Source organism: Ricinus communis, chromosome 10, assembly GCF_019578655.1.
Source record: "Ricinus communis isolate WT05 ecotype wild-type chromosome 10, ASM1957865v1, whole genome shotgun sequence".
Lineage (NCBI taxonomy): Eukaryota > Viridiplantae > Streptophyta > Magnoliopsida > Malpighiales > Euphorbiaceae > Ricinus > Ricinus communis.
In genome coordinates this window covers 19,642,634-19,667,355 of record NC_063265.1, presented here as the reverse complement: position 1 = coordinate 19,667,355, position 24,722 = coordinate 19,642,634, and the positions used below count along the sequence as shown (strand labels likewise).

The 24,722-nt window shown below is 33.1% G+C and overlaps 1 protein-coding gene across 1 annotated transcript; it reads left to right on the top strand.

The window, feature by feature from the left end:
* The first annotated feature begins 670 nt into the window (after positions 1–670).
* Positions 671–23,902, top strand: LOC8286300 (insulin-degrading enzyme-like 1, peroxisomal). The gene is made up of 26 exons (XM_002532027.4): positions 671–896; positions 989–1,064; positions 1,160–1,227; positions 4,729–4,820; positions 4,921–4,994; positions 5,114–5,157; positions 11,099–11,150; positions 11,624–11,746; positions 11,830–11,942; positions 12,096–12,258; positions 13,351–13,443; positions 13,602–13,687; positions 13,945–14,031; positions 15,428–15,531; positions 16,668–16,770; positions 16,925–17,020; positions 17,096–17,285; positions 17,492–17,553; positions 17,808–17,912; positions 18,898–19,099; positions 19,187–19,395; positions 20,968–21,092; positions 21,182–21,233; positions 21,309–21,395; positions 22,832–22,954; positions 23,232–23,902. The coding sequence occupies exons 1-26, from the start codon at positions 774–776 to the stop codon at positions 23,481–23,483; spliced, it is 2,904 nt and encodes a 967-aa protein (XP_002532073.1). The 5' UTR covers positions 671–773; the 3' UTR covers positions 23,484–23,902.
* Positions 23,903–24,722: the final 820 nt, after the last annotated feature.

Here is a 24,722-nt window from a genome sequence, read left to right as displayed (position 1 = left end):
TCTTCTACTTTTTATACAAGGCCCATAAGAGCCTAAGCCATTGTCGCAGCACTGTAAGGATGAGTCAGTCTTATAACATGAGCATGCTTTCCTAAGCCATTGTTGTTTAGTTAAGTTTGGAAACATACATGTATTTATATTCATAAATTTTACTCGTTTAGTCAATTTAATATTTTAATTTTTGATTGAATTTAATAAATGTCTGAATATATTTTATAAGATATTTTAACACTTTTTAACATGTATTTTTATTTAATATGTCTACATTTGTGCGTAAATGTATTTAATTATCACTAAAAAATAAAATTCATATGTATGTTAGATTAAATTAAAAGTTAAAAATGTTTAGATATTAGAAAAAGTAAATTTAGGTATTTATTTGGTAAAATCGAAGGTTAAAATATTAATCTGGCGGATTGATAGAAGTTAGGAGGTATAAATATATGTATTTCACCTCGAAGTCTCATAAAGTTAAAGTTAAATCAATTTTTGGTTTCTGATTTGAAAAGCCAATCTTGAATTTTGGATTTGAAAGCACATTCCTCCCTTATTTGATCTTTTTTGACAAGTTGGAGGAGCAAAATGACAATTTGTACTTCAGAAAAATTTACACCGGTGAAAACGTGTATTCTGGTTTTTTGATTCGGAAAATAAAAAAAGAAAAGTCCACAAGTATACAGCGCCCTGTATATTTAGAAACCAACAATAAAATTTAGCAAAGAAGCAAGTCTTGTCTTCGTCTTCTCTTTACCTTAATCTAAGCAGAAACAAAAATGGCGGTTGGAAAAGAGGAGGTGGAGATAGTGAAAGCAAGAACAGACAAGAGAGAATATAGGAGAATCGTTCTTAGAAACTCACTTGAAGTCCTTTTAATAAGTGATCCTGAAACCGATAAGGTAATTTATTTGTTTTTCCAATAATTTTGAAAATTGACACAGTTTTGTTAAAATTCAGTTGACCTAATCCTACAATTTTGTGCCACTTTCAGTGTGCTGCTTCGATGGATGTTAGTGTTGGTTTCTTTAGCGATCCCGCTGGCCTCGAAGGCCTCGCTCATTTTCTCGGTCTCTAATCTCTGTGTATCTTTGTTAAGATTTTGTAATATAATTTTGATAAATTTGTTTGATCTCATCTAATTTTTTCTCTCCCTGTTTTGCAGAGCATATGTTGTTTTATGCCAGTGAGAAATATCCATTAGAGGATAGTTACTCCAAGTACATTACTGAGGTAATTCATTGTTTTTATTTACGAGTAAAACGAGGATTTCACTGTGTTCTTTTTGTAGATAATATACACCTGAACTATGATCATTTAGTCACTTTTAACATCTAAATTCTGTTTTTGTAATGTATTAAACATTTTTAATTTTCAATTTAACCTAATAGACATTTAAATTCTGTTTAATGATAATATTAAAACACCTATGCATGATACACGTGGTTATTATTTAAATATCACATAAAATACAAGTTCAAGTGTCTATTAGGTTAGATGAAAAATTAAGAGTTAAGTGACCAAATGACTAAAATTTAAGTGTCCAAACATGCATTTGGCTTAGATAATAGTAATAAAAGTAGTGTACAGCTTGCTGTTATTTATTTATTCAAGTCTTCACAGCCAGTTCTGTGTTACATGAGATTTGAATGTGAGATAGGCATCTGATTTTTATAATTGCATGATGTAAAGGTATAGAATTGTAGTTTGATCCTAACCGTTGACTTGAAATTCTTCCTCATAGTAAATCCTATTAAGGCTAGATTATCTTGTAAAACTTTACTAGAAAAGATGATGCCGCATTTCCTTAAAAATAATTAATAATTCTTTCCATATATATGTAAAAAATACATGTCAAGGATGACACTATTTGCATTATAAGAATATTGGGAAAAGCAATTAATCTGTTATAAATGCATTGGGTTTTATTTCCTTTTTCTTCTCAAAATAAAATATATGCTAACTAATATGTGTTTCAGTGATTGTATAATGAACCTTGACTTAGCATTGCATGTCACTATACATAATGCATACTAGTTGTGTTTAGCTTAGCATAATTGTTAGGGGGATGGGAGGATTGTACAATATGAAGCTTATACTTATCTTTACCTATTTAAATGAATCACACATAAAAATTTCTAATAATGAAGACACGAAAGAACCTAAATATCAACCTTAACATTCTTAAACATCATAACAGCTTAAAACTCATTCAAATTATATTTCTTGATGCTCTAATATGTCAAATGTAAAGATAAAAGAAAAATGTAACTACACATGCAAACAAAAGTTGTTTTTAAATAATAAAGAAAAGGTTAACTGCAGAAATCTCAGAACGGTAATTTGCTTTCCTATAACATAAATTGAGCTTGACATTATTTCATGGAGCTAAACTCATCTATGATTGATTCAGTGTTAAATTTTGCAGCAACTTCCTTTTCGATGTACTGAGTTAAGCAATCATATAAGAAATTATCTTTCATCTTGTTTTGAAGCTCTATCTTGATTATCTTTGCGGTTAAAAATACTTGTTGTATGGTTGTTGTTGATACATGAAGAGAGCCACTTGACTTAAATTTGATTTTGTTAAGGAACAATTACAGAAATGATGTGTACGCTTGGTAAGCTTTGACAATTGAATGTTTAAATTTTTAAAAGTTAAATTTAGTGTGTGAAATCAGAAATAATTAACATTTAAATATATGGAATCGATCACCTATATGATAGAAGTTGAATAATTACAAAAATGTTATACGAACGCCTTAAAATTTGACATTAAATGTTTAAACTTTTAAAGTTCCAATTTGTTGTGTGAACCTAGTAAATATTTATAAAGTATTTACTTTTAATAGAGTAATACTAGGTTCACACTACTGCCATTATTACACTATTGTCATTATATTTTTATCAATTTTTCTAAAGAAATCTCAATTGAACTTGTGCAACACTTTGTTCTCTTCAACCCATCACTACAAACATCTAAAACAACATCAGTTACTATTGAGAATGATAATCTTGACTATAATACTTCTTATTATGATATGTATAGTATTTATTTATATATTTTATCCATCTTTATAATTTTTCTTGTTTAAAGGAAAAATTTACCCTACTTCATGTAAATATTATCTTTTACTATGACTGTAATAGGGTTTGATTTGTCTATATCAGATTTTTCTTTTTAATATAATGAGCGGTTCTACACACTCAAATATTAATAATTCAGAAGTGGAAAAATAAGAAAACACCTCAAAATGAGGTTTGATCCACTATTTTGAATGACAAGTGCACTAGTTTGTTTTATAGGTGATGCATGGGAACTAGTATCTATATGAGAGACCTTATTAAAGACTTCTTTTAAAGCAGTAATCTCACGGTTAGACAGAATCTGCGACTTAGCACCATCAAATTGAGGATTAAGGCCAACTAGAAAACTCATAATAGCCTTCTGTTCACATTGAGTCTGCTGTACTTTAATATTGAAAGGTAATAACGAATTTAATTCTTCATAACTGTGTTTGAAATTCATGAAGTAGGTCTGAAGATACTAATTCTATTGTTCAGCTCAATAGAATGCCTTGCAAACATAAAAATACGGGAAATATTCTCTTTACTAGAGAACAAAAAAGCCAAACTATTCCATTTGTTTTTTTACAAACTCATAGTGAGAGACATGACTAACGTACTCATTCTCAATAGAATTATGAATTTGCAAAAACAGTTAAGCATCAACCCTTAGCCATTCGGTGCGAGTCTCGTCAGTAGAAGGGTCCTTAGTTAGATGGTTGTCCTTAGAGATACTTTGTAACTACAAACGAAAAGTCTTATATCAATCTAAATAATTAGCTCTGTTTAGTTTTTGTTCAGTTATTTTTAATCAGGATGGGAATATCACTAGGCATAGCCAAGTTCTTCTGTTCAACTGTCATTATAAAGACAAGAAAATAAACTTTTAACAACCAACAAAACCAATAAATCACACTTGAACAAAATTAGCAGCAGATGTAACACCCAGACAACAAGAGATCACAACTGGCAGCACTGAAATATGAATTGTATTAAAAGAATAAAGAAGAAAGACTTTCCTGATGGGCAAACAAACACCACAAGTATGCGATTGTTGGAAAAGAGACTGGTGAAGGTGGGTTTTTGACACGCGCCGGCGCGTGTCAAAGGAGCAGAAGCTGCTGGTGGCTCGTGTAGATGGGTGACTTAGAGATGGCAGCTGTTGCTCACTTGGGCAACATAAAGAAATCAAAGTTGCTCACTTGGGAAACCAAGGGAAGAAAACCAAAAATCATTTTCTGACTGGAATCAGTGTATCCTGTTCTGGTAGCACATGATAGAACAAGAATTGGAAGCAATTGATTTATATTTCAAATGAGAAAATGGAATACATATATATACAGCCTTGTAGGCACTAAAATAGGAAGAAAATCAACCACTTCAAGAATATTTCCTATAATCAAGCTATTCCTAATTAGGCTAATATTAAATTTTACAGCATATACTCCGGTAACAAGTTCCTTGGTGACACTGGCTGTGTAAGATTTTTGGCAATTTTGAGAATATTTGACGTTTGATTATTCTTCTTGATGCACTTGTTCTTTCTTAAATTTAAAAGATTCACATATACTTCTATTTTTTCTGTGGTAAGATGATCTGTGTAAGAAAAATTGCTGATTAATTTTCAATAAACTGTATTTTCCATGTATTTGTCTACCTGATGCTTAGCATGGAGGCAGCACCAATGCTTTTACATCTTCTGAGTTCACCAACTATTATTTCGATGTCAACACTGATTGTTTTGAAGATGCTTTGGACAGGTATGCTGGCTTTCCTTCTGCTGATAGTTTCTTATTACTTTCATCAGTATTATCATAAAACTTATGAGCCTGGTTCTTTGGCATGTGATTTATTGTTCAGATTCGCACAGTTCTTTATTAAACCATTGATGTCAGCAGATGCAACCATGAGAGAAATTAAGGCTGTTGATTCTGGTTAGCCTTTTTACTCTGTAGCTTCTCTATCTCTCTGGTCTTTGTAAGCTGGTATAATTCCTTGATTTATAGTTATTGTCAATAATTAGTCAATCTTTTCATTTGTTCCCCTCATACAGAGAATCAGAAAAATTTACTCTCTGATGCTTGGAGAATGGGCCAGGTATCAGTTGCTGCCCTTGCTAACTTACCTCTGATGAATTTATTATTTCATAATTATTCTTGTGTGTGCGAGTATTGGAATGTGTTTTAGCAATAAGAAAAATATTGGAATATGCATATCCTATAGCATTGACATTTTTTAACATTGCAAGGTTCTTGCTTTAAAAGTTAAATGATAAAACTTGATGGATGTGGGCTGCATATGAATTTGCTAAATTCTCTTGAGTATTCCCTTTGTGGTAGAAAGGAGTGATCAAGAAAATGGAAGTTGTAAGCAAACTTTGAGAGAAGAATTTCTTGTATGTTATTCACTACAATAGCATATGTATATAGATGGGTAAAGTTCAAAAAACTACCATGTGATTTTGCGCTTTTACACTTGAGGAACAAAAGCTTTTTATATTAAATGATTCATCTATTTTATTTTTTAGCATTTTTTAGGTACATACCATGTTTTTCTAATGTTTTTTAAACTGCAAATATTAATAGAACCATAAATTTTTTTATAAAATAAGTATTTTCAAGTAATTTAACATTCGGTTAGATATTTTGTGATCATAACAAATTATTAAAATACATTCTTTTTTTAAATAAAATTTTAATATATTTATGAATTCTCTAATGTATTAGTAGATGCCATATTATAAAATCATAATTTAGTGATGTTTCAAGTTAAATACATGTAAAACTATATAAAAAAGAATAAAAATATAAACATGTATCAAAAGAATGCTAAAAACACAAAATACGCGATACTCCTTTGATACAAAAAATATCTCCGTCCCTTAAGTGTAAAAAAAAGGGGTCAAACCACATTGTAGTTTTTTGAACTATACCCTATATAGATATATAAGAGTAAGTCTTATTCTAGAAATGAATTCTATACAAAGGACTCCTAATTAGGCATTGATTAGTCTTTTATAATTAAGCTATATATACTTTCCTATATAGGCTGTAACTTCCTATACAAGTTGTAACACTCTCTCTTAAGCTAGAGCATAGATATTGATCATGTGCAACTTGTTACAAAGATAATCAACCTGAGCCCCATTTAGAGCTTTTCTGAAAATATCTCTCAGTTCTTTAGTCTTCGCATACCTTGTGGAAATCAATCCTTGCTGTATTTTGTCACGGACAAAATGACAGTCAATTTTGATGTGCTTCGTTCGTTCATGAAACACGGGATTGAATGCAATATGAAGAGCAACTCGGTTATCATACTATAATTTGGTTGGAACTGAATTCTTATGACATACTTTAGTCAAGAGCTAATATTATAATCCATATTATTTTACACATAGATAGTGCCATAGCTTGATATTTTGATTCTGCACTAGAACGTGATACAACCGTTTGCTTCTTACTCTTCCATGAAACCAAGTTACCTCCAACAAGACAGGATGTCCTGATGTGGATCTTCTATCCACCTTAGAACCTACCCAATCCGTATACGAAAAACATTCATTTTACAAGTGCGTCCATGATTTGTATACAAAATACTACGTCCAGGTGCTATTTTCAAGTAACACAATCTATTCCAAAGCTGTCTAATGAGGTTGCTCTATATATACTTTCTCCTAAAAATCTCCTTGAAGAAAGGCATTTCCTCAATCATAGCACTACGCCATCCAAGATGAGAAAGTGCTTCCTTAACAGTTTTAAGAACAAAATTAGAATCCGAAGAAGCAATAAAAGAACAAGATGAAGTAGACAAATGATTGTAAGACACAGAAAAGAAGACATAATAAGTACACCGACGTTTACCTTTACAAAGAGCAATAGGAAGATCATCCTGAGAGACCAGATTTGACGATGAAGAAGCTGGTTCAGGACTTGAGTTGGAAGAAGTCATCCGTCGAAAATACACTAGCACTATAGGAGGCTTGAACTTAGGAGAAACAAGATTAGAGACTGAGGATGTGATAGTGTGGATAAGCAAATAATCATCCTCTCCCTGACTTGTGTAAAAACTAAACAGAGAAAATGGAGTACTTTCAAAGAAAGTGACATTAGCAGACAGAAGGTACCTTTTAAGATTTTGGCAATAATATCCCTTTTGAACATGAGAAAATTACCAAGAAACATGCATTTTAAAGATTTGGGATCTATTTAGTGACATGCCGACGAACATCCCGAACAAAACAACATCCCGAACAAAACAAGTACACTCAAATACCCTAGTTTCAATAGGAAATAATGGTTTGTTTGGAAAAAGAATATGATTCGGTGCCTCACCATGAAGGGTGGAAGATGACATACGGTTGATAAGAAAACAATCTGAGAAAACATCAACTCGAAAGGTTTTGGGAACTTGTATTTGAAACAGTAAACCTGTTGCAGTTTCTAAAAGATGTCTATTTTTCCGCTCAGCAACTTCATTTTGAGATGGTGTATCAACATAAGAAGTTTGATGAAGAATGCCATGTTGAATTGTGTAATTTTGAAAAGGTTTAGATAAATATTCCTCAGCATTGTCATTTCCCAGAGTTTGAACAAACATTAAATTGTGTTAATTTCAACACAGAATGCTAAAAAATGAGAAAGCACCTCAAAACGATTTTTCATTAAGTAAATTCATGTCATTTGAGAATAGTCATCAACAGAAGTAATAAAATACTTAAACCCAGAAGGAGAATTAGCTCTTTTATTGACTCTTGGATTTGAAATTAGATGCTGGTGTTTAGCAAACTGGCACGACTCATACTTGAATGGAGAGAGACTTTGAGATTGAGGACATAATTTCTTTAACACGGAAAGGGAAGGATGACCGATTTGACAGTGTGCTTCAAATGGGGTAACTATTCCAGAACAAGCTATGGATCTTGGTACTTGGGTATCAAGGATGTAGAGATCCCTAAACTCATGTCCCTTACCAATAAAGTCCGAGTAAATTTGCTTACAGAAATCAAATCAAAGAATAATTGAGGTAAACTAAGAGTAAATGGTAATGGAAGTGATAGAGTAGGAATAATCATGCTAGACCTAAGAATAGAAGACGAGGACCCATTTGCTAAAGTAACATAGAAGGTGATGTGTGTGATTGAAAGGTAGGAACCATACTAGAATTACTTGTCATGTGATCTGTGGTACCAGAATCAGTGACCCATTTGGAATATGAGGAAATAAGACATGTATTATGTTTATTGGACTCAACAATAGTAATAATATGAGTAGATTGAGAACTTCGCGTATATATCATAACTGATTTCTCGGAGGTATCTTTAGTAGTTGCAATATGAGCTAATTGTGCCTTCTTATTTTGCAATTTCCTACAATCCTGCATCATATGACTAGGTTTGTGACAATAGTGATAGCATATTCCTCTTGAATCTTGTCCATGAGTATCGTGTTCGAGCATCAAAATTGTTGGAACCCCACCCTCCTATTACTATTATATTGTTGTCTTCTAGATTCAAAGGTATTATTACGATTGGCAAGGGCACTAGGCTAAACAGACTGGGGATGCTCTGTGCAAAGTACTATACTAAAGGCATCTTGCAGAGAAGAAATCTCAAAACTCAAGAGATTCTGAGACTTGGCAGTCTTATTTCCAGTGGAAGACGTGCCAGAAAACTCATTACGGTCATCTTCTCTTGCTAAGCTTGTTGAACTTTCACATCCAGGCTAAATGGTAACCACATATTGAGTCTTCATAAGTCTTTGTAAATTCCTTGAAATAACTCATGAGAGACTTGTCTTGTTTTGCTGCACAATAGAAAGCCTAGTAAACCTCATACATATGGCAGACATTCCCTTTTCTAGAATACAAAAAGTCCAAATTTTCCATCAAGTCTCTTACAAATCCATAGTGATTTATCAATCCAATAACATCACTATCAATAGAGTTACATATTTGCAAATACAATCAAGCATCTTCCTTAAGCCAGGTTTGTTTTCAATCATTATCCTTAAGTGGGTCATCAGACAAATGATCATCTTTATTAATACTACATAAATAAAGTCTATGATCATCTTTATTTCAATCCAAATAATTAGACCCATCGAGTTTATGTTCGGTTATTTTTGATATTACGGGAATCGTATTAGTCATGACTACAGTCTCTTTCTCTACCATAACACCAACAAAATGCATAAATCTCACAAGGAAAAAAAATTTCAGAAACCAAAACAGAAAGCTCAAACTTATTCTTTTAAGAACTCGAGCACCCGAACACCCAATCACCCAATAGACCATAGAAATCATTTCTACAGAACCAGGCAAGCTAGGAAAACAAACCAGAAAAAGATTCTGGCGAAGCACGCACCCTCATGCTGCTGGCGTGTGGAAGTCAGGCAAATTTTTTGACCAGCAACGTGAGATTCCAGCGACCGAACTCTCTAGACAGGCTATGAGCAAGCGGCACTCCTTGTGCAGGCGGTGACAGACGGTCGACTCTCTAATGGTGTAACCTAAACAAACTGCCCTCCTTTTGTCGATTTTAAATCCAAACCAAAAACTTTGCTGAATTTAATTTCTATTATTCTACTCTGATACTATGTAAACACATTTTGGGAGAATAAACTCTTGTATGTTATTCACTACAATAGCACATATATATAGACATAACAGTAAGTCCTATTCTAGGAAGGAATTCTATACAAAAAGGGATTTTCATTAGGCATTGATTAGTCTCCTATAATTAAGCCATATATACTTTTCTATACTGACTGTTATTTTCTATACAACCTGTAACTGAAGTTAAGGGCAAGGCTTAAATAAATTATTTTTTTTAAGAAAAGGTTTCTTCAAGTAGAGAATAGCTAGTGAAATGGTTTATAAATTGAGGATTCTATCTTTGATCATGAGTCTATCTACCCTCTTCATGAGTTTTGTTTGTTTTTCATCCACTGCTATCTCAGATAGTAATGATTCTTTATCCTATAAGGCTTTTGTTTCTTGTGAGCAAGAAGATTATTTGTATACTTTCTTTGTACTAGAGTCTGTTTGTGTTTTAGCTTCTTATTTAAGTTGTTTATGTAAGAAAGAAATAAGTATTTTGGATATGCGATCCTTATTGGCATATCATGTTTTTGATTGATTGGAACTGGGCTATCTTTAGTTTGTTCAGGAAATATTGACGCAACAGTGTCAATAATGGAAGTGAAAATTGCCTTAATTATGGCATTTGATTTGGGCAATAGGTGGGTGATTCACATGTTTATTTGTTGTTTTTTAAACTCTACCCTTTTCATTCTTCTAATCATTATGAGCCTCTATTTGTCAATTTATATGTGACTATACGATTAAGCACATAGATTTAGGAGGACTAAACCTTTTAACCCATTGCATGAGCAAAATGCGATCCTTTATCTCCTTTGCTCTAATATCAAGATACAATGAGAGGTGTCCTGTTTTGATTGGGTACTTCTTTTACTGTCATCTTGTTTACCACCCCTGTAGTGCATTTAGCCGGTGATAGTCATGTTCACAAGTAGGTTCAAGGGCAAAGCAATATGTATTAGGATCCTTAGGTCAAATTCCTTTTTTTTTTTAAACTATAAAAATTGGAACGTTGATAAATAGGCTTGGATAGAACTTATTTCCAAAAGCTAGCTCAAAGGAAGGGAGTGCCCAATCCACTCTCCCTCACACTTAGCATGACATGCAAATAGGGTGGTTCCGAATCCATCATTGCAAACAAAAGTCTGAATGCGATATCATGATAAATTGGCTTGGGTATAACTCATTCTCAAAAGCTAACTCAAAGGAAGAGGGTGCCTAATTTACATATATACACAATAATAGCCTGGTAACTTAGCAATGTGGAACGAATATAACTTTTAACAAACATATTCTTGAGGATGTCGATATGTAGTCTAAACTTCCTAAGTATGGCGTTCTCTTTTGTCATGAAAAGTATTTATGTGATTAATGTGTTAAAACCAATTCCTTTTAATGTGTTAAAACTTATTATTTTCTGGAAATGTGCTACCCTATACAGCTTCAGAAACATCTAAGTGATGAAGGCCACCCGTATCACAAGTTTGGTACAGGTAAGCTACATGAATCTATAAATTTATGTTGATTATGTTTTTAGCCTGGTATGCAGTTTCCCTTCTTTCTCTCTTAGCAACATTCCCTTTTAAAAAAATAAAAATAAAAAAGATATTATATATTATACCAGGATGTCAATGACTTATGTTCAGGGATGCTGAGAGCCCATTTGCTTTTACTTGATTTACTCATTTCTTATTAAATCATGATGATCAGATATCTGAAGGTTTGATTAATTGACTTCTATCTATTATGATGAATTCATAAACAAGGTTGCCCTCTATGTTCTGGAAAATACTGATCAATATTTATAAGCAATATTTTTAGGAACAAGTGTTGCCGACTTGGAATCTTATAATGGACACCATGCAATTGTGGATGCCATCTTCATAATGAACAATGGTGCTGTAATATTGGGAAAGTAAAAGTCACTTGTTATTTCTTGAAATGTCTAGTCTCTGTCAATGTATAGGGAATTGGGATACTCTGGAAGTTCGACCAAAAGCAAAAGGATTGGACACAAGAAATGAGCTTATTAAATTCTATGAAGAGAACTATTCAGCTAACCGTATGCATCTAGTGATATATGCTAAGGGTTAGTGATAAACTTGCCTTCTATAATTATAGCTCGATGCCGTTACTTGTAGAAGTATAATTCTTTCTCATGTAAGTCTCCAGAAAGCCTTGATAAACTTCAAATTCTTATTGAGGACAAGTTTCAGCATATAAGAAACAAAGATAGAAGCTGCTTGTCGTTTCCTGGGCAGCCTTGCTCATCAGAACATTTACAGGTATGCATAGCATTGGTATTACAATTTGCATGTTTTGAACTTTCTGAATGTTTTATTTTCATATAAAGAAATGCTTGTAGGTAAAGGTTCTAGAATCTAGACTTGTAAAGGAATATTTTATATTTACTTTACTCATGGTTTTATTTGTTTCAGATACTTGTAAAAGCTGTCCCAATAAAACAAGGTCACAGACTGAAAATCATTTGGCCAATAACTCCAGAAATTCTTCACTACAAGGAAGGGCCATGTAGGTATCTTGGTCATCTTATTGGCCATGAAGGAGAAGGATCTTTATTTTATGTCTTGAAAACTTTGGGTGGGTTTTACTCATCTTTTATGTGTTTCTGGCAATAATTCTCAATATACATCGAATTTACTTTCTTGAATGTTGAACTGCTGTTTAATTTTTATTTTTGCCTCTAATCCATGAGCCATGTATGACACTTCCTCGTATATTTTATCTGTAGTTAGCATGCATGCCTTTCTCTATGCCTGATCTTGGAGACTGCCACTCTTTCATAAAATATGCTCATAGATAATGTAATTCTTCATTCGAAATTTCTTTTCAAAGCATCATATACTTCAAGGAGCTTGTCTTTGTGTATGGATCCAAAGCTAATAATCCTGCAACTTCAGTCAGTTAAACTATGATATGATGAAAATTTAGACACTGTTTGGAAAGGGAGGAAAATAAGGGGAAAAGGGAAGTGTGGGGAAAAAATGGAACTTGGGATCCACGAATTTGAATGTGGGTTCCATATCCCATTTTCCTCCCATTTTACTCTTCCAAACATAGGGTTAGTCTCTCGCAACAAATCTAGAATATAACATGTGTAATTCTTTGTTTGCACATGTCATTTATGGGACATTGGACCAACTTTTGATCATTGATCTCACGTATGAAAATGATCATGGACTATCTTAATAATATAATCTCAGGACCTCAGCTTGATTCTTTGAATAGTATAGAGACCAAAGAGATGTGTGACAATGTTTATTTTTGAGATGAAGCTTGCCAAATTCAAAACACATTTATGACTATGGTTACCAAATATCTCGAAGCAAACCCTACTAGCTGAAAAATTGGAATGTATCAATTAAAATAGTATGGACAGGCATAAAAGGATGTTATATATCATGATATAAAACTTTTCCATAGATCATGCACCTTTTATGTTGACCTAAATCTAGCCAGAGGAGGCAGAAACTAAAGCATATTGCAGAAAAAATTATTCACGTTATATATCTGTAATATGGTAATTCAATAGAGTAAGAATTTGTAGGAAGCAATAAACATCCACATGCTTTTGACTTTCATTTGCTTTTCCCCTTCCTATTGATTTTCTTCCCCCTATGACAATTAATTTCATTAACCATTTGGTTTGGTCAATGTAATACAAAATTGCAGGATGGGCTACTAGTTTGAGTGCTGGTGAAGGCGACTGGACAATGGAGTTTTCTTTCTTCAAAGTAGGGATAGATCTTACAGATGCTGGTCATGGTTGGTTTAGCAGTCTTTTCCCCTTTAGTTTTATCTGATTTGTTTGTAAGCATTGGCCTTACCTTTTGATTAAACTGAAAAGCTTAGTTTTAGCATACATGTCTCATAAAAGTGGATCAATTTTCTACAAAAATAATTTTAGCTTCATTCCATTGCAGAGCACATGCAGGATATAATAGGGCTGCTATTTAAATACATTCATCTCTTGCAGCAGTCTGGTGTTTCGGAATGGATATTTAATGAGGTATGGGAACGGAATCCATCATATGAAGAAGGTTGTTGAATATTAAAATTGCAGAAGTCATGACTTCAAAGTTTCTCTCATAATATTTATTATTTCTCAATGTCAATTACTCTTTTCTAACCCGTAATTTAATTTCAAGAGCATTTGGCATGTCGCTTTGTTAAGTTTTTACCTGGCTTGTTTGTTATCTTTGAGATTATGGAGACTCGTCTTAAATTTTCTTGAGGATTCTGAAACGTTCTATCATTTTTATGAAGCTTGCTGCTGTTTGTGAGACATCATTCCATTATCAGGACAAAATCCCTCCAATTGATTATGTGGTTACAATTGCATGCAATATGAACGTAAGCTCTACATTCTTTTCTTCCTTTCTTTTGTATCCCCGAATATGCTGCCTCTTGAAATTATAAACTTTGTTTCTTCAGGTCAAAGTCAATACATTGTAGCTGTTAGATACTCAAAACGTTATTCTTCTATATATTGTGCTAATGCTGAAGCATATGATTTTGTTCTTCTGCTATAACTTTCAAGTGATATAAAGCAATTGAATTTATACATTTTTCTTTTTTGTGCTTTATTAGATGGAAGAATTTTAATACTGTAAGGTGTCTAACTTTGAGGATATAGGGAGATAGAATTTCTGATTTGATATCACTCTTCAAAAGGAGAAATTTTATTTTTAAAAATTTTCATGCATTATGAGGTGGCTAAATTTGATAATATAGGAAGGATGGTAAAACTTCTTTGATGTCACTGTTTGGGAGGAGATTTTATTTTAAAATTTTCATGCATGAAAAGAAGGCAATTTTTTACACGTCCATTTTGTTATCATATCTCAATAAACTTTGTCCAAGTAGTTGGAAGTTACTTCAAGACTCGTAGCAGCAATATTGTTTCATTTCTCTGGTTGATGAACTGTAGATGAATTATCATTTATGCTAAATCATTTCAAATCAAGCCAAGCTTCTAATTTTGGATGTAATGTTGTCATTGATACAAAATATTTGTAAGATTTATTTGATCTTCAGGTTTTTTTTTCTACATTTTTTTTATATTTTCCACTATATTCATCCCATCTTCTGACATTACTTTCCATTCAGCCAATATTAATAATACTGGCACAACAAAATGCTATTCAGGGTGAGGACTAATAAGGAGGCATAAGGCTGTTGGGTTTTGGTGATGGAGGTTCGTGGGGCAGGCTTAGGGGTTTACATGGCTTTATCTATTGATTGGTGTGCTGTGTGAGTCTCGTTTTTTTCTTGTTTTCATATAGTGTGGTGGGTTTGGAATTCTAGAATGGCCTATTTGGTCTTTCCTAGAAGAGTTGGATTTATCAAAAATTTAAAGTTTGAATTGGTATCTTTCCCTTCATACTAATGGCATTTCCACCACTTTTTGAGTTTGTCCAACAATCTTAAGGTTAGAAATGAGGAATGCTATGAAAATAACCAGTAACAAGTAGATGAAGTTTTTTTTTTCTTGGAAATTTTCCTGTTATGATTTATTTGATAAGATTGGAGTAAATTAGCCATAATATTGGAAGCCTTTTCTGATTCAATCCAATTGAATTTTCCTTCTCTGCCTTTATAAACGCCTGCATGAGAACATGAGGGTTTATATCTATGTGTGTTCAGGATTATTCTGGATCTTTATGTTTCGCCTTGTAAAACAGGGAACTGGAGCTAGTTCATGTACTGAATAATTATCTTAAAATAAAATTTCAAATTCTGTTTCCAGATTTATCCTCCTAAAGATTGGCTAGTTGGATCATCATTGCCTTCTAATTTCAGTCCAGACATAATTCAAATGGTACTACACCAGCTTTCTCCAAATAGTGTCCGGTAAGTGTATTATTGCTGAAAGAGGCTACAAATTTGTGCCAGTGAAAAATGAGTAATTAATATGCTCTGTTTGTTTGGCTTTTTATTTAGAAAGATAACATGTGAAAATTCCTGAACCAAAAACTAGAAGAATGTAACTTTGACTTGCATCTATTGGAGATATCAACATTCTGATGCCAAATTTTTACTTTATTTTCTTTTCAGTTTTCAGAGTAGGGAATTTTAAAGTTCTTTGATGAGCAAACCTTGGCCGAATAAGTCTGCCGCCCCTGCCCACTGAGTGGGTGGTGTGGTGCTGGGAACTGAACATGGGTGGTGGGGAGGAAAGCTCCCACTTTTACCTCCAAGGCACCCCATGTGGGTATACACTGTTGGAGATACATACGTATTATTATTAAAGCAGTACTTGATAAATCATACAATAAGAATTCAACACTTCAGTTCTCCTAATGGGGACACAATTGCAATGACTTTAGTTTCTGTAGTCTAATTTTTCCTTTTCCCTAAGAAAGAAACAGAAAATTAAATGATCAATTAGTTTCTTGCATGTTATCTTCTTCCCTGCCAATTGATGTGGCTGCCACTTAACATCTCACTTTAATAATATAATGATACAACCCAATAGCAAGATACCTGAGTTGACAATTATTCAGGTCTACACAGCATTCTGGTGCTTTTTACTCTTAAAAGGTGCTTGCTGAACCCTTGAACAAATGTGTTATAGGAAGATGGTCTAATCTGCCTGTCTCACTTATCATTCAAAGTGCAATTAAAATCAAATATATGTGGTATATATTTTAGTTGTAGTTTGGTTATGAAATACTGTGATCATAAACTAGTCACTATGTTTGTGGCTATTATTGTGTCATTTTTGTACAGTATAACCAACTTCATTTGGCATTTCCTTGTGTTTCATTTTTTTTGAACTAGTATATTTGGAAGCATAATGAGAGAAATCATGTTAACTAATTTTTGCGGAGGTTAAATCATGAATATCTTTCTATCCCGGATATGTTGCATACACCTATCTCTGCTGATTGGCACATTGTTTATCCTTCTGCTATTGCCAGTCTTTGTAGCTCTGGACTCTGCTGTGGTTCCGTAGTTAATCCTCTGACAATATCACTATTCTGCAGAATCTTTTGGGAGTCGAAGAACTTTGAAGGACAGACTGAAAAGGTAGAACCATGGTATGGAACTGCATATAGTGTTGAGAAAATCGACAGCCTTGTGATTCAGGTATGTGGTTGCTTGTTACATGTGATGCTAAAACATAGTGATAAGTGAAAACAGGTGTAAAGTAGTGCTATTAGGATATGAATAGTATTTTTCTTGTTTTGAAATTCCCGTTAGACACTAAGTAGGAAAAAGTGCAACTTTTGTGTATTTTCAGGAGTGGATGCTATCTGCTCCAGATGAAAATCTGCATCTACCAGCACCCAATGTGTTCATCCCTACTGACTTGTCACTAAAGAGTGCTCAAGAGAAGGTTCAACTCTTTCTTTATTTTTCTTTTTAACATATTTCTTTTAACAGTTTCTGATCCAATGGACCTCTGGAGCAGGTCATACTTCCAGTACTTTTAAGGAAGTCATCCTATTCTTCTTTATGGTACAAGCCTGACACAATGTTCAACACACCCAAAGCATATGTTAAGATAGATTTTAGCTGCCCCCATGCTGGCAGCTCTCCAGAGGCTGATGTTCTAACTGATATTTTTGCACGGTTGTTAATGGATTATTTGAATGAGTATGGTGAGTTAAATAAATTGAGTTCACTATGTATATGTTTTCTCTCTCATTTAATTGTTTTAGTTCATTTTATTAATTTGCAAGTTTTTGTTACAAGCAGTATGCATATTACACAAATGATTCCTCCTTCCCCTCTTCCCAAATGCTTTTCGAATATATCTCTCAATTAAGATAATGTGCTCAAGTGCTTAATATATTTGTATGTCCAGCTTATTATGCTCAAGTTGCTGGTCTTTATTATGGCATTACCAAAACAGACAGTGGTTTTCAGGTAATCATCTAACTTTTGTTGATTATTTTGCTGATGTTGTACATGCTAGACCTGTAGGCAAAACGTGTCTGCCAGGTTAGCAAGGTCTCCATATTATTTTAGTCATTATGAAGTCTTAATGATATCTATCCATGAAATCTTTGTGTATCAGTTCTTTTATGTTCTATATTTGGCGTTGAGAGGTGTTGGAGTTGGCAGTCCTGGGACACTGTTGATTCTTGCATATATTTATGTTTATCTTTTTCCTTTTTTAGGTGACTCTGGTTGGTTACAATCACAAACTGAAGATATTGTTGGAAACTGTCATTGAAAAGATTGCAAAATTTAAAGTTAATCCTGACAGGTTTTCTGTGATCAAGGTACTAATCATGGATAGTTACTCCTCGTTGATCTGCTTTATTTTCTTATGGATACACTTTTCCACATCCTTTTGAATAATTATCAAGTTGAAGTTTACTTTGCACTGGTACAAAGGCTATATGAATTTTGCAATTTTGTTTTTTTATGTATTTGTTCTTGTTGTAAGAAGATTCTAAGATTATATTTTCATTTCTTCCATCTCCACAGTTGATTTTTAATTGTCCTGCTATTCCTGCATGCATGTTGGAACTGCATAATTATTCTTTTATTCCACTAATTTTAAGGAAGTTACATATTCCCCTCTTTCCCTTGTATCAATGAACCAAAATTGTGCAAGAATCTTTGCATTTTTTTTTCTATTATCTGCTACTTAGTAGTTATGCAGTGGACTAATCTATAATAGCTGGCTGGTTCAATGTGCAAAAAGCTCACTTATTATGGAGCAGTTTTTTATCATCAATATAGTGTTGGAGACATCATCATACTTTAGGGAACTATTTCTCTTCTATACATATAGCCAGAAAGTCAGTCTTTTTCTACATAAGAAATTTGAACTTGCATTGCCAAGTTCCATATTGATGACTATAGTTCAGAGAGGATAGAAATTAACTAGGACTCTGCTCTTATAGATGAAATCATAAACATTAACAAAAAAACTTCTGAAAAATTTCTTATCAAATTTTATCAAGAAAATGGGCACTTTCAGAGCCCACTGGATTTTTCTTCTTTTTGACATTTACCTGATACTTCCTAATTATAGGAACTGTTTTGAACGACAAAAATTTGGTCAAGCTTGATGCTTTTAGAGGCCACTGGCTCATTATTTAGTTTGCCGTATAATCTATTTCTATGGTATGCATCTCCATCGCGGTGGCTTCACAGTTTGATCAATGAAAGCAACAATATGTAATTTAATTGACCATCTTAGTAAGTGCGCTTTTTTAAATGATTATTCCTAATACTCTCTTCCTCATATCCAATCAGGAGATGGTGATAAAAAAATATAAAAATTTCAAGTTTCAGCAGCCTTATCAGCAGGCTATATACTATTCCTCTTTAATATTACAGAATCAAGCATGGCCTTGGATGGAAGAACTTGAAGTTCTTCCTCATCTTGTTGCTGAAGATCTTGCTAAGTTTGTTCCAATAATGCTCTCGAGATCCTTCTTAGAGTGCTATATAGCAGGTTGTTTTTCTTAATTACCTTTGTAGCAGTTATATGATGTTTCTTATAAAATATTTGAGTTTCAGTTTATTGCTTTTCTCAATTTAGGTAACATTGAAAGCATTGAAGCAGAATCGATAATTGAGCATATTGAGAATGTATTTTTCAAGGGTCAAAACCCAATTTGCCAACCATTATTTCCATCTCAGCATTTGACCAATAGAGTTATGAAGCTTGGAAGGGGAAAGAGTTACTTTTATGCTATTGAAGGCTTGAATCCCTCCGATGAGAATTCTGCTTTAGTGCATTATATTCAGGTAACTAGATCTGCATGTGAAGAAATAGTTTCTCTGCAACTTTTATTGTCCATATTGAAACATGTCTATAATTTTGCTCTATGCATTTTCCTTGCATATTTTATGAGGAAATTTAGCTCTTCAATTTTTTTTCTTTAAAATTTCTTCTTTACATTTTACAATACTTCCACACTTTTCTTTGAAAGAAGGTCCTTGGACATCCTTGGCTTTCACCTGTAACTTACAAAAATCTCTGTTATTAATATATTTCCTTATATCTATCACTGCAATCAAATTACAGGCTTTAATTTTACTCTCAAATTTATAAAGCTACCCAAATGAAATAGAATTTTGTTAATGGATTGCCGGGAAGCAATTCAGCAATTCAGACTTCCAAAAATGCAAATGATTCATTATTCCGCTCTGTTAGAGTCAATGGTTTCTCTGGAGGGCTTAATTTCTTCAGCCATTATATACTGCAACTGGGAAGCGTCCTCTTTTGATGTTTCCTTCTGCAAGGAGGACTTTTGCCCCTCCTTGCTGTGCCTTTTGTTTCAAAATTTTGTACTGAATATTAGTTGTTCTGTACTCGTTCTGAATAGACACATATGCATATGGGGAAAAAGAGAGAGAGATCTAAAAATACTTATAAAAATTGATTATCCTAATTTCATATATTTTCAAGGTAGTTGAGAATGGTTTAGTTAAATTCTTGGGTAGTTTTCTATAGGCATGCTACTATCTAATAGCTATTGATTAGAGAAGGCATGCTGAGTTGCTGACTCTTAAAGAAGAAGGGAAGTCTGCACAGACATCTTTTGACATGTCGAAGATTCTCTTCTGAAAGGGATTACTGTCGTGGGTTTCCACTCCCTTTTGGTTTTGCAAATCCAAATTGGCACCTTTCATTTGTTTAGTTGAATGTATAGTCCTCTCCTTATGGTACTTTCTTTTGTCCTTCTCTTCAATAATAACATGTCCATTACTACTGTCCCATAGCATCCTAACTCTGTCTGAGATCCTTTCTGGATGTTTTCCTTGTATTTGTTTGTATTCTTTTGAAGATGCCAAATTTTGATATCTATTGGGAATTATACTTATTTGAGGGTATGTGTTATTCCTGTGTCTTTTTTTCTTCCTTGAACCTGGCCCCTGCCTATAAATCAAAGGACTATCATTTTAGTTAAAATGTGCTACTTGGAGGAGCTTTTGCCTTTTAGGGGAGAGGGATGGAAATTCAGAGCCCCTGCACTCCTTGTCTGGTCAGAGCTTAGGATGAAGGATTGCTAGGTGTTTTTATTTTCTTTCTCGTTTTATTCTTTTCCATATTATTTGTAATTTTACTTCAGGCGCTTTGCTTGAGCTATGTTTGTGAACTTGAACATAAGAAGATAATATACTAAATTTTATCAGGAAGGATAAACTTGTTAGGAAAATTTGTGAGTTATATACTATTTTGTAGCATCAGATCAAGAATGAATACCTTTTATTTTCTATTTCTCGCAGACCTATTTCTCATCATTTCTGTGGGCTGATTACTCATTTGTAATGCTTTTCACACATTTCTAACAAAAGTAAAGTTGAAATTTTTAGGTTCATCAAGATGATTTTCTGTTGAATGTAAAACTTCAGCTTTTTGCTTTAATTGCAAAGCAACCGGCTTTCCACCAGCTTAGATCGGTTGAGCAACTTGGATATATTACTGTCCTCATGCCAAGGTATCTAACTGTTGGTTGTCTCTAAGTTTTGTATCAAGCTTGGATATTGACTGAGAGGTCGAGGCTTTACAAAAGTTCTTTGAATGTAGGAATGATTCTGGTATTCGTGGAGTACATTTTATTATCCAATCTACAGTGAAGGTACATAGAAATTCTTTGTATAACTAATCTGCCATATACTGCCATTGCTCTCTGTTGAATTGATAATCTTGACAGGGCCCTGTACATATTGATTTGAGAGTTGAAGCATTCCTCAAGTCATTCGAAACCAAACTTTATGAGATGACAAATGATGAATTTAAGGTAACCCATATAGTTATGCAACAGATTAGTAAATATACTATGGATATTGCTCATTTTTTGTTCTTATCCACCTGACATTAAACTCATATGTTCACATACATGGTTATTTCTTTAAATGTAAGGAATAAACTATTTTCGTTGAAATGGTTGAAACATCGCTCAACATAAAAAGAAACCTACTTCTTTTGGGTGGGTTGATGGGGGGAATAGTAGGTTGGAAAGTATTATTGAAACTGCCACAAAATACTTTATCACTTTGACATCCCTATTGTACATATGATGTACTGACAAAGTTTTCTCAAGGTAGATGGGAAACCTTGCACAGCTTATTAAATTAGTACCCCCAAATAATGTCTCTAAAACAAGAGGAGAACCTTATGAGAGTGAGAAAGATATTTTCATCAGTTGCATTGACATTATTCTCAGTATCTTAAAGCTAAGTTCTTTTTATAATTTAGCTGGCTGTTGAAACCACTTGAATAAGGTTACAAGACCTTTCTCTTCCTTTTAGGTTGTCTACTAATTCTACATGCAGCCAACTTTTCTTACTCGCACACACTTATTGGTTTTATAGATCTTTCTTCTTTTGTTTTCATTTGCAGTAGTACTAGATATTTTTAATTTCTTTTTTTTTTTCTTTCTTATTGGTTTTCTATGATTAAATTCTTCTATAATTATTCATTTGCTTATAAAATATTATTTTAAACAATTTAGTAAAAAATTTGTTATCAAGTAAAAATAAGATGCTAGCAACTTTTGTGACTTTTTGGGAAATGCAATTTAAGTCGGTCACTTAAGTTCACAATTGATTCTAATTAGATTAAGTATTTGCCTTCAAAATATTACATATTTAGATGTTGGTTTGCCGGCTTGTGATACAAATCTTTTCATTTGGCTAGTTAGTCCTTTACTCCCTTCATTCTTATTGATTTAATTTAGTTCCCCAACGCCAGAAAGACAAAGGAAAACCAAAACTATATGTCTAAATCCTTAGTGCACCAAAATCCAGTATTTGATCTTTTTCTTAATCAGTGTAATAGCAGAAGAACAGAAAATTACCCTTTTGGTGTTTCCTCCGTGTCAGATATGAAAACTCTTACCACAATAAACCTTTGATACCTGACAGCCTCTGCTCTCCTGTTTTATGAGGCTAACTGCAAAAGATTTTCCCAAAAATGAGCCAAGATCAGCCTCTACTCTCCATTTTTGCTCATAGTGAGGATATGACAGAATATGGCATTTATTCGCTATTTAAATTTAAATGAATTTAGTATAATCTTTGCTTTGATTAAGTTATTGGATCACTTCATCTCATGATTGCTTGATTGCAAGTATATATGAAATTATTATTTTGTATATTTGTTTTCACGTGGTTTTGGATCTCAAAAGGCTTGATCATTTAGACTAGCATAACTGTTAAACTGGGTGCTGTGCAGAATAATGTCAATTCTTTGATTGATATGAAACTTGAGAAGCACAAGAATTTGGGGGAAGAATCTGGATTTTACTGGCGAGAGATTGCGGATGGCACCCTAAAATTTGATAGGAGAGATTCTGAGGTATAAAAATCTATCTGATTTTTCTGCAGTAATTTAGTGTAGCCCTCTACAAATGTTGGGAAATGTCATTATGTCATAATATTATGCAAATGAGGTAAAGGGGAGATAGGAAACATATCCTTCGTATAACTTCTGTAAACAACCTCTGAACTTTGATTGAGAACCTGATACCATCTCTGTGTAGCATTAGCCATCTAGAACAAACTTTTTACTCCCATAATTGAAGCCATAGCATAGCAACATATAGATTTATCGTTTTTGAATGTCATTAAAACAGGTGGCTGCACTAAGGCAGCTTACACAGCAAGAATTTGTAGATTTCTTCAATGAGAATATTAAAGTGGGTGCACCTGGGAGGAGGACATTAAGTATTAGAGTTTATGGAGCTTCACATTCAGCGGAGTACACATCAGATAAGAGTGAATCTCTTCTGCCAAACTCAATCCAAATAGATGATATTTTCAGTTTTAGAAGAACACAATCACTTTATGGTTCCTGCAGAGGGGGCTTTGGCCATATGAAGTTATAGAATTTGAATCCGTAAAAGAGGCTGTTGAGATTTCTGGAATATGGTGGAAGCTTTGCCTTGGCAATATGCACAAACTTAGTGGAGAAAATTTGAGGCCTGGAGATAAGCTTTGCCATGAGAACAGAATGTTTGCCATTTCGTCTGGTGGGAAGTATTGTCAAGAGTGATTGTCAAGGATAGCAGTATTATTCCCTGCATGGCACCACAAGTATGAATCATGTTTCCTAAATCTCTTTCACTTTCAACCTCAGCATTTATATTGTAATTTATGGTCTTGTGGCATCATTTTTATTTTATCGTCATTTATGCACAATTGAACCTTGGGGAAACCACCGGAATATACATTCTTCTGTATCATTTGACAAAATAGGATACAGCTTGCAATAAAAAAGTTGATGGCGGGGGAAAAATTATTATTATGAGGCTTTATTTAAGATTTATTTGTTAACATGAAGGTTAATAAAACGAGGTTCGAGCTTATGTTTATTTGTTAAGATTAATGAGTGGAGTTGGAGCTTATTCTTAAAGACTCATTCAATAGACAACTAAAGCTTAGGTCCGTGAATGGGACTATGTAGGCTTGTACGCTAACTAATATTTAAATTTACAATAATTTGGATAAACATGCTTATTTAAATATATTAGTTAAAATAAATTTGCAACAGTGTTTTTTTTAAAAAAAATTTATAGATACCATCAGCATTACAAAATTAAATTAATTGACTAAAAAGTTGGCTAGTTTAGACTCATAATTCATATATAGGAAGTAAATCTCATAGAGTTCTCCCTGACTTTCCTACATAGTGTTTCTAAAGAAAATGAGTAGTAAAGGATTACATGAAATGCTCACACATAATTAGAGAAAATGTTTTATCATGTATGTTTCTTATACGTCAAATTGAAAAAAAATTAATATATATTTATTAATTTTAAATAATTATAAGTAAACAATCTAATACTAAAATATTAATTCGATTAATTGCGGTTTATATACATGGAGGGTGTAGCTCGGTTTGCTAGAATTTTTAGTGTTCTAAAAGACCAATTTTTATTCTTCTTTAAAGAAAGAAAAAAGAAAACAACCATATTTCACACCCGTTTTTACGTGAAGCAAACACATTGGGTAAATAAAGTATCCATAAGTAATAAAGAATTAGAATCAGCATTATCCAAAGAAAGAATAAATATAGATACAGGCCAAAATCAAGGAAATTAAATAAAATAAGCATATACCAAAGT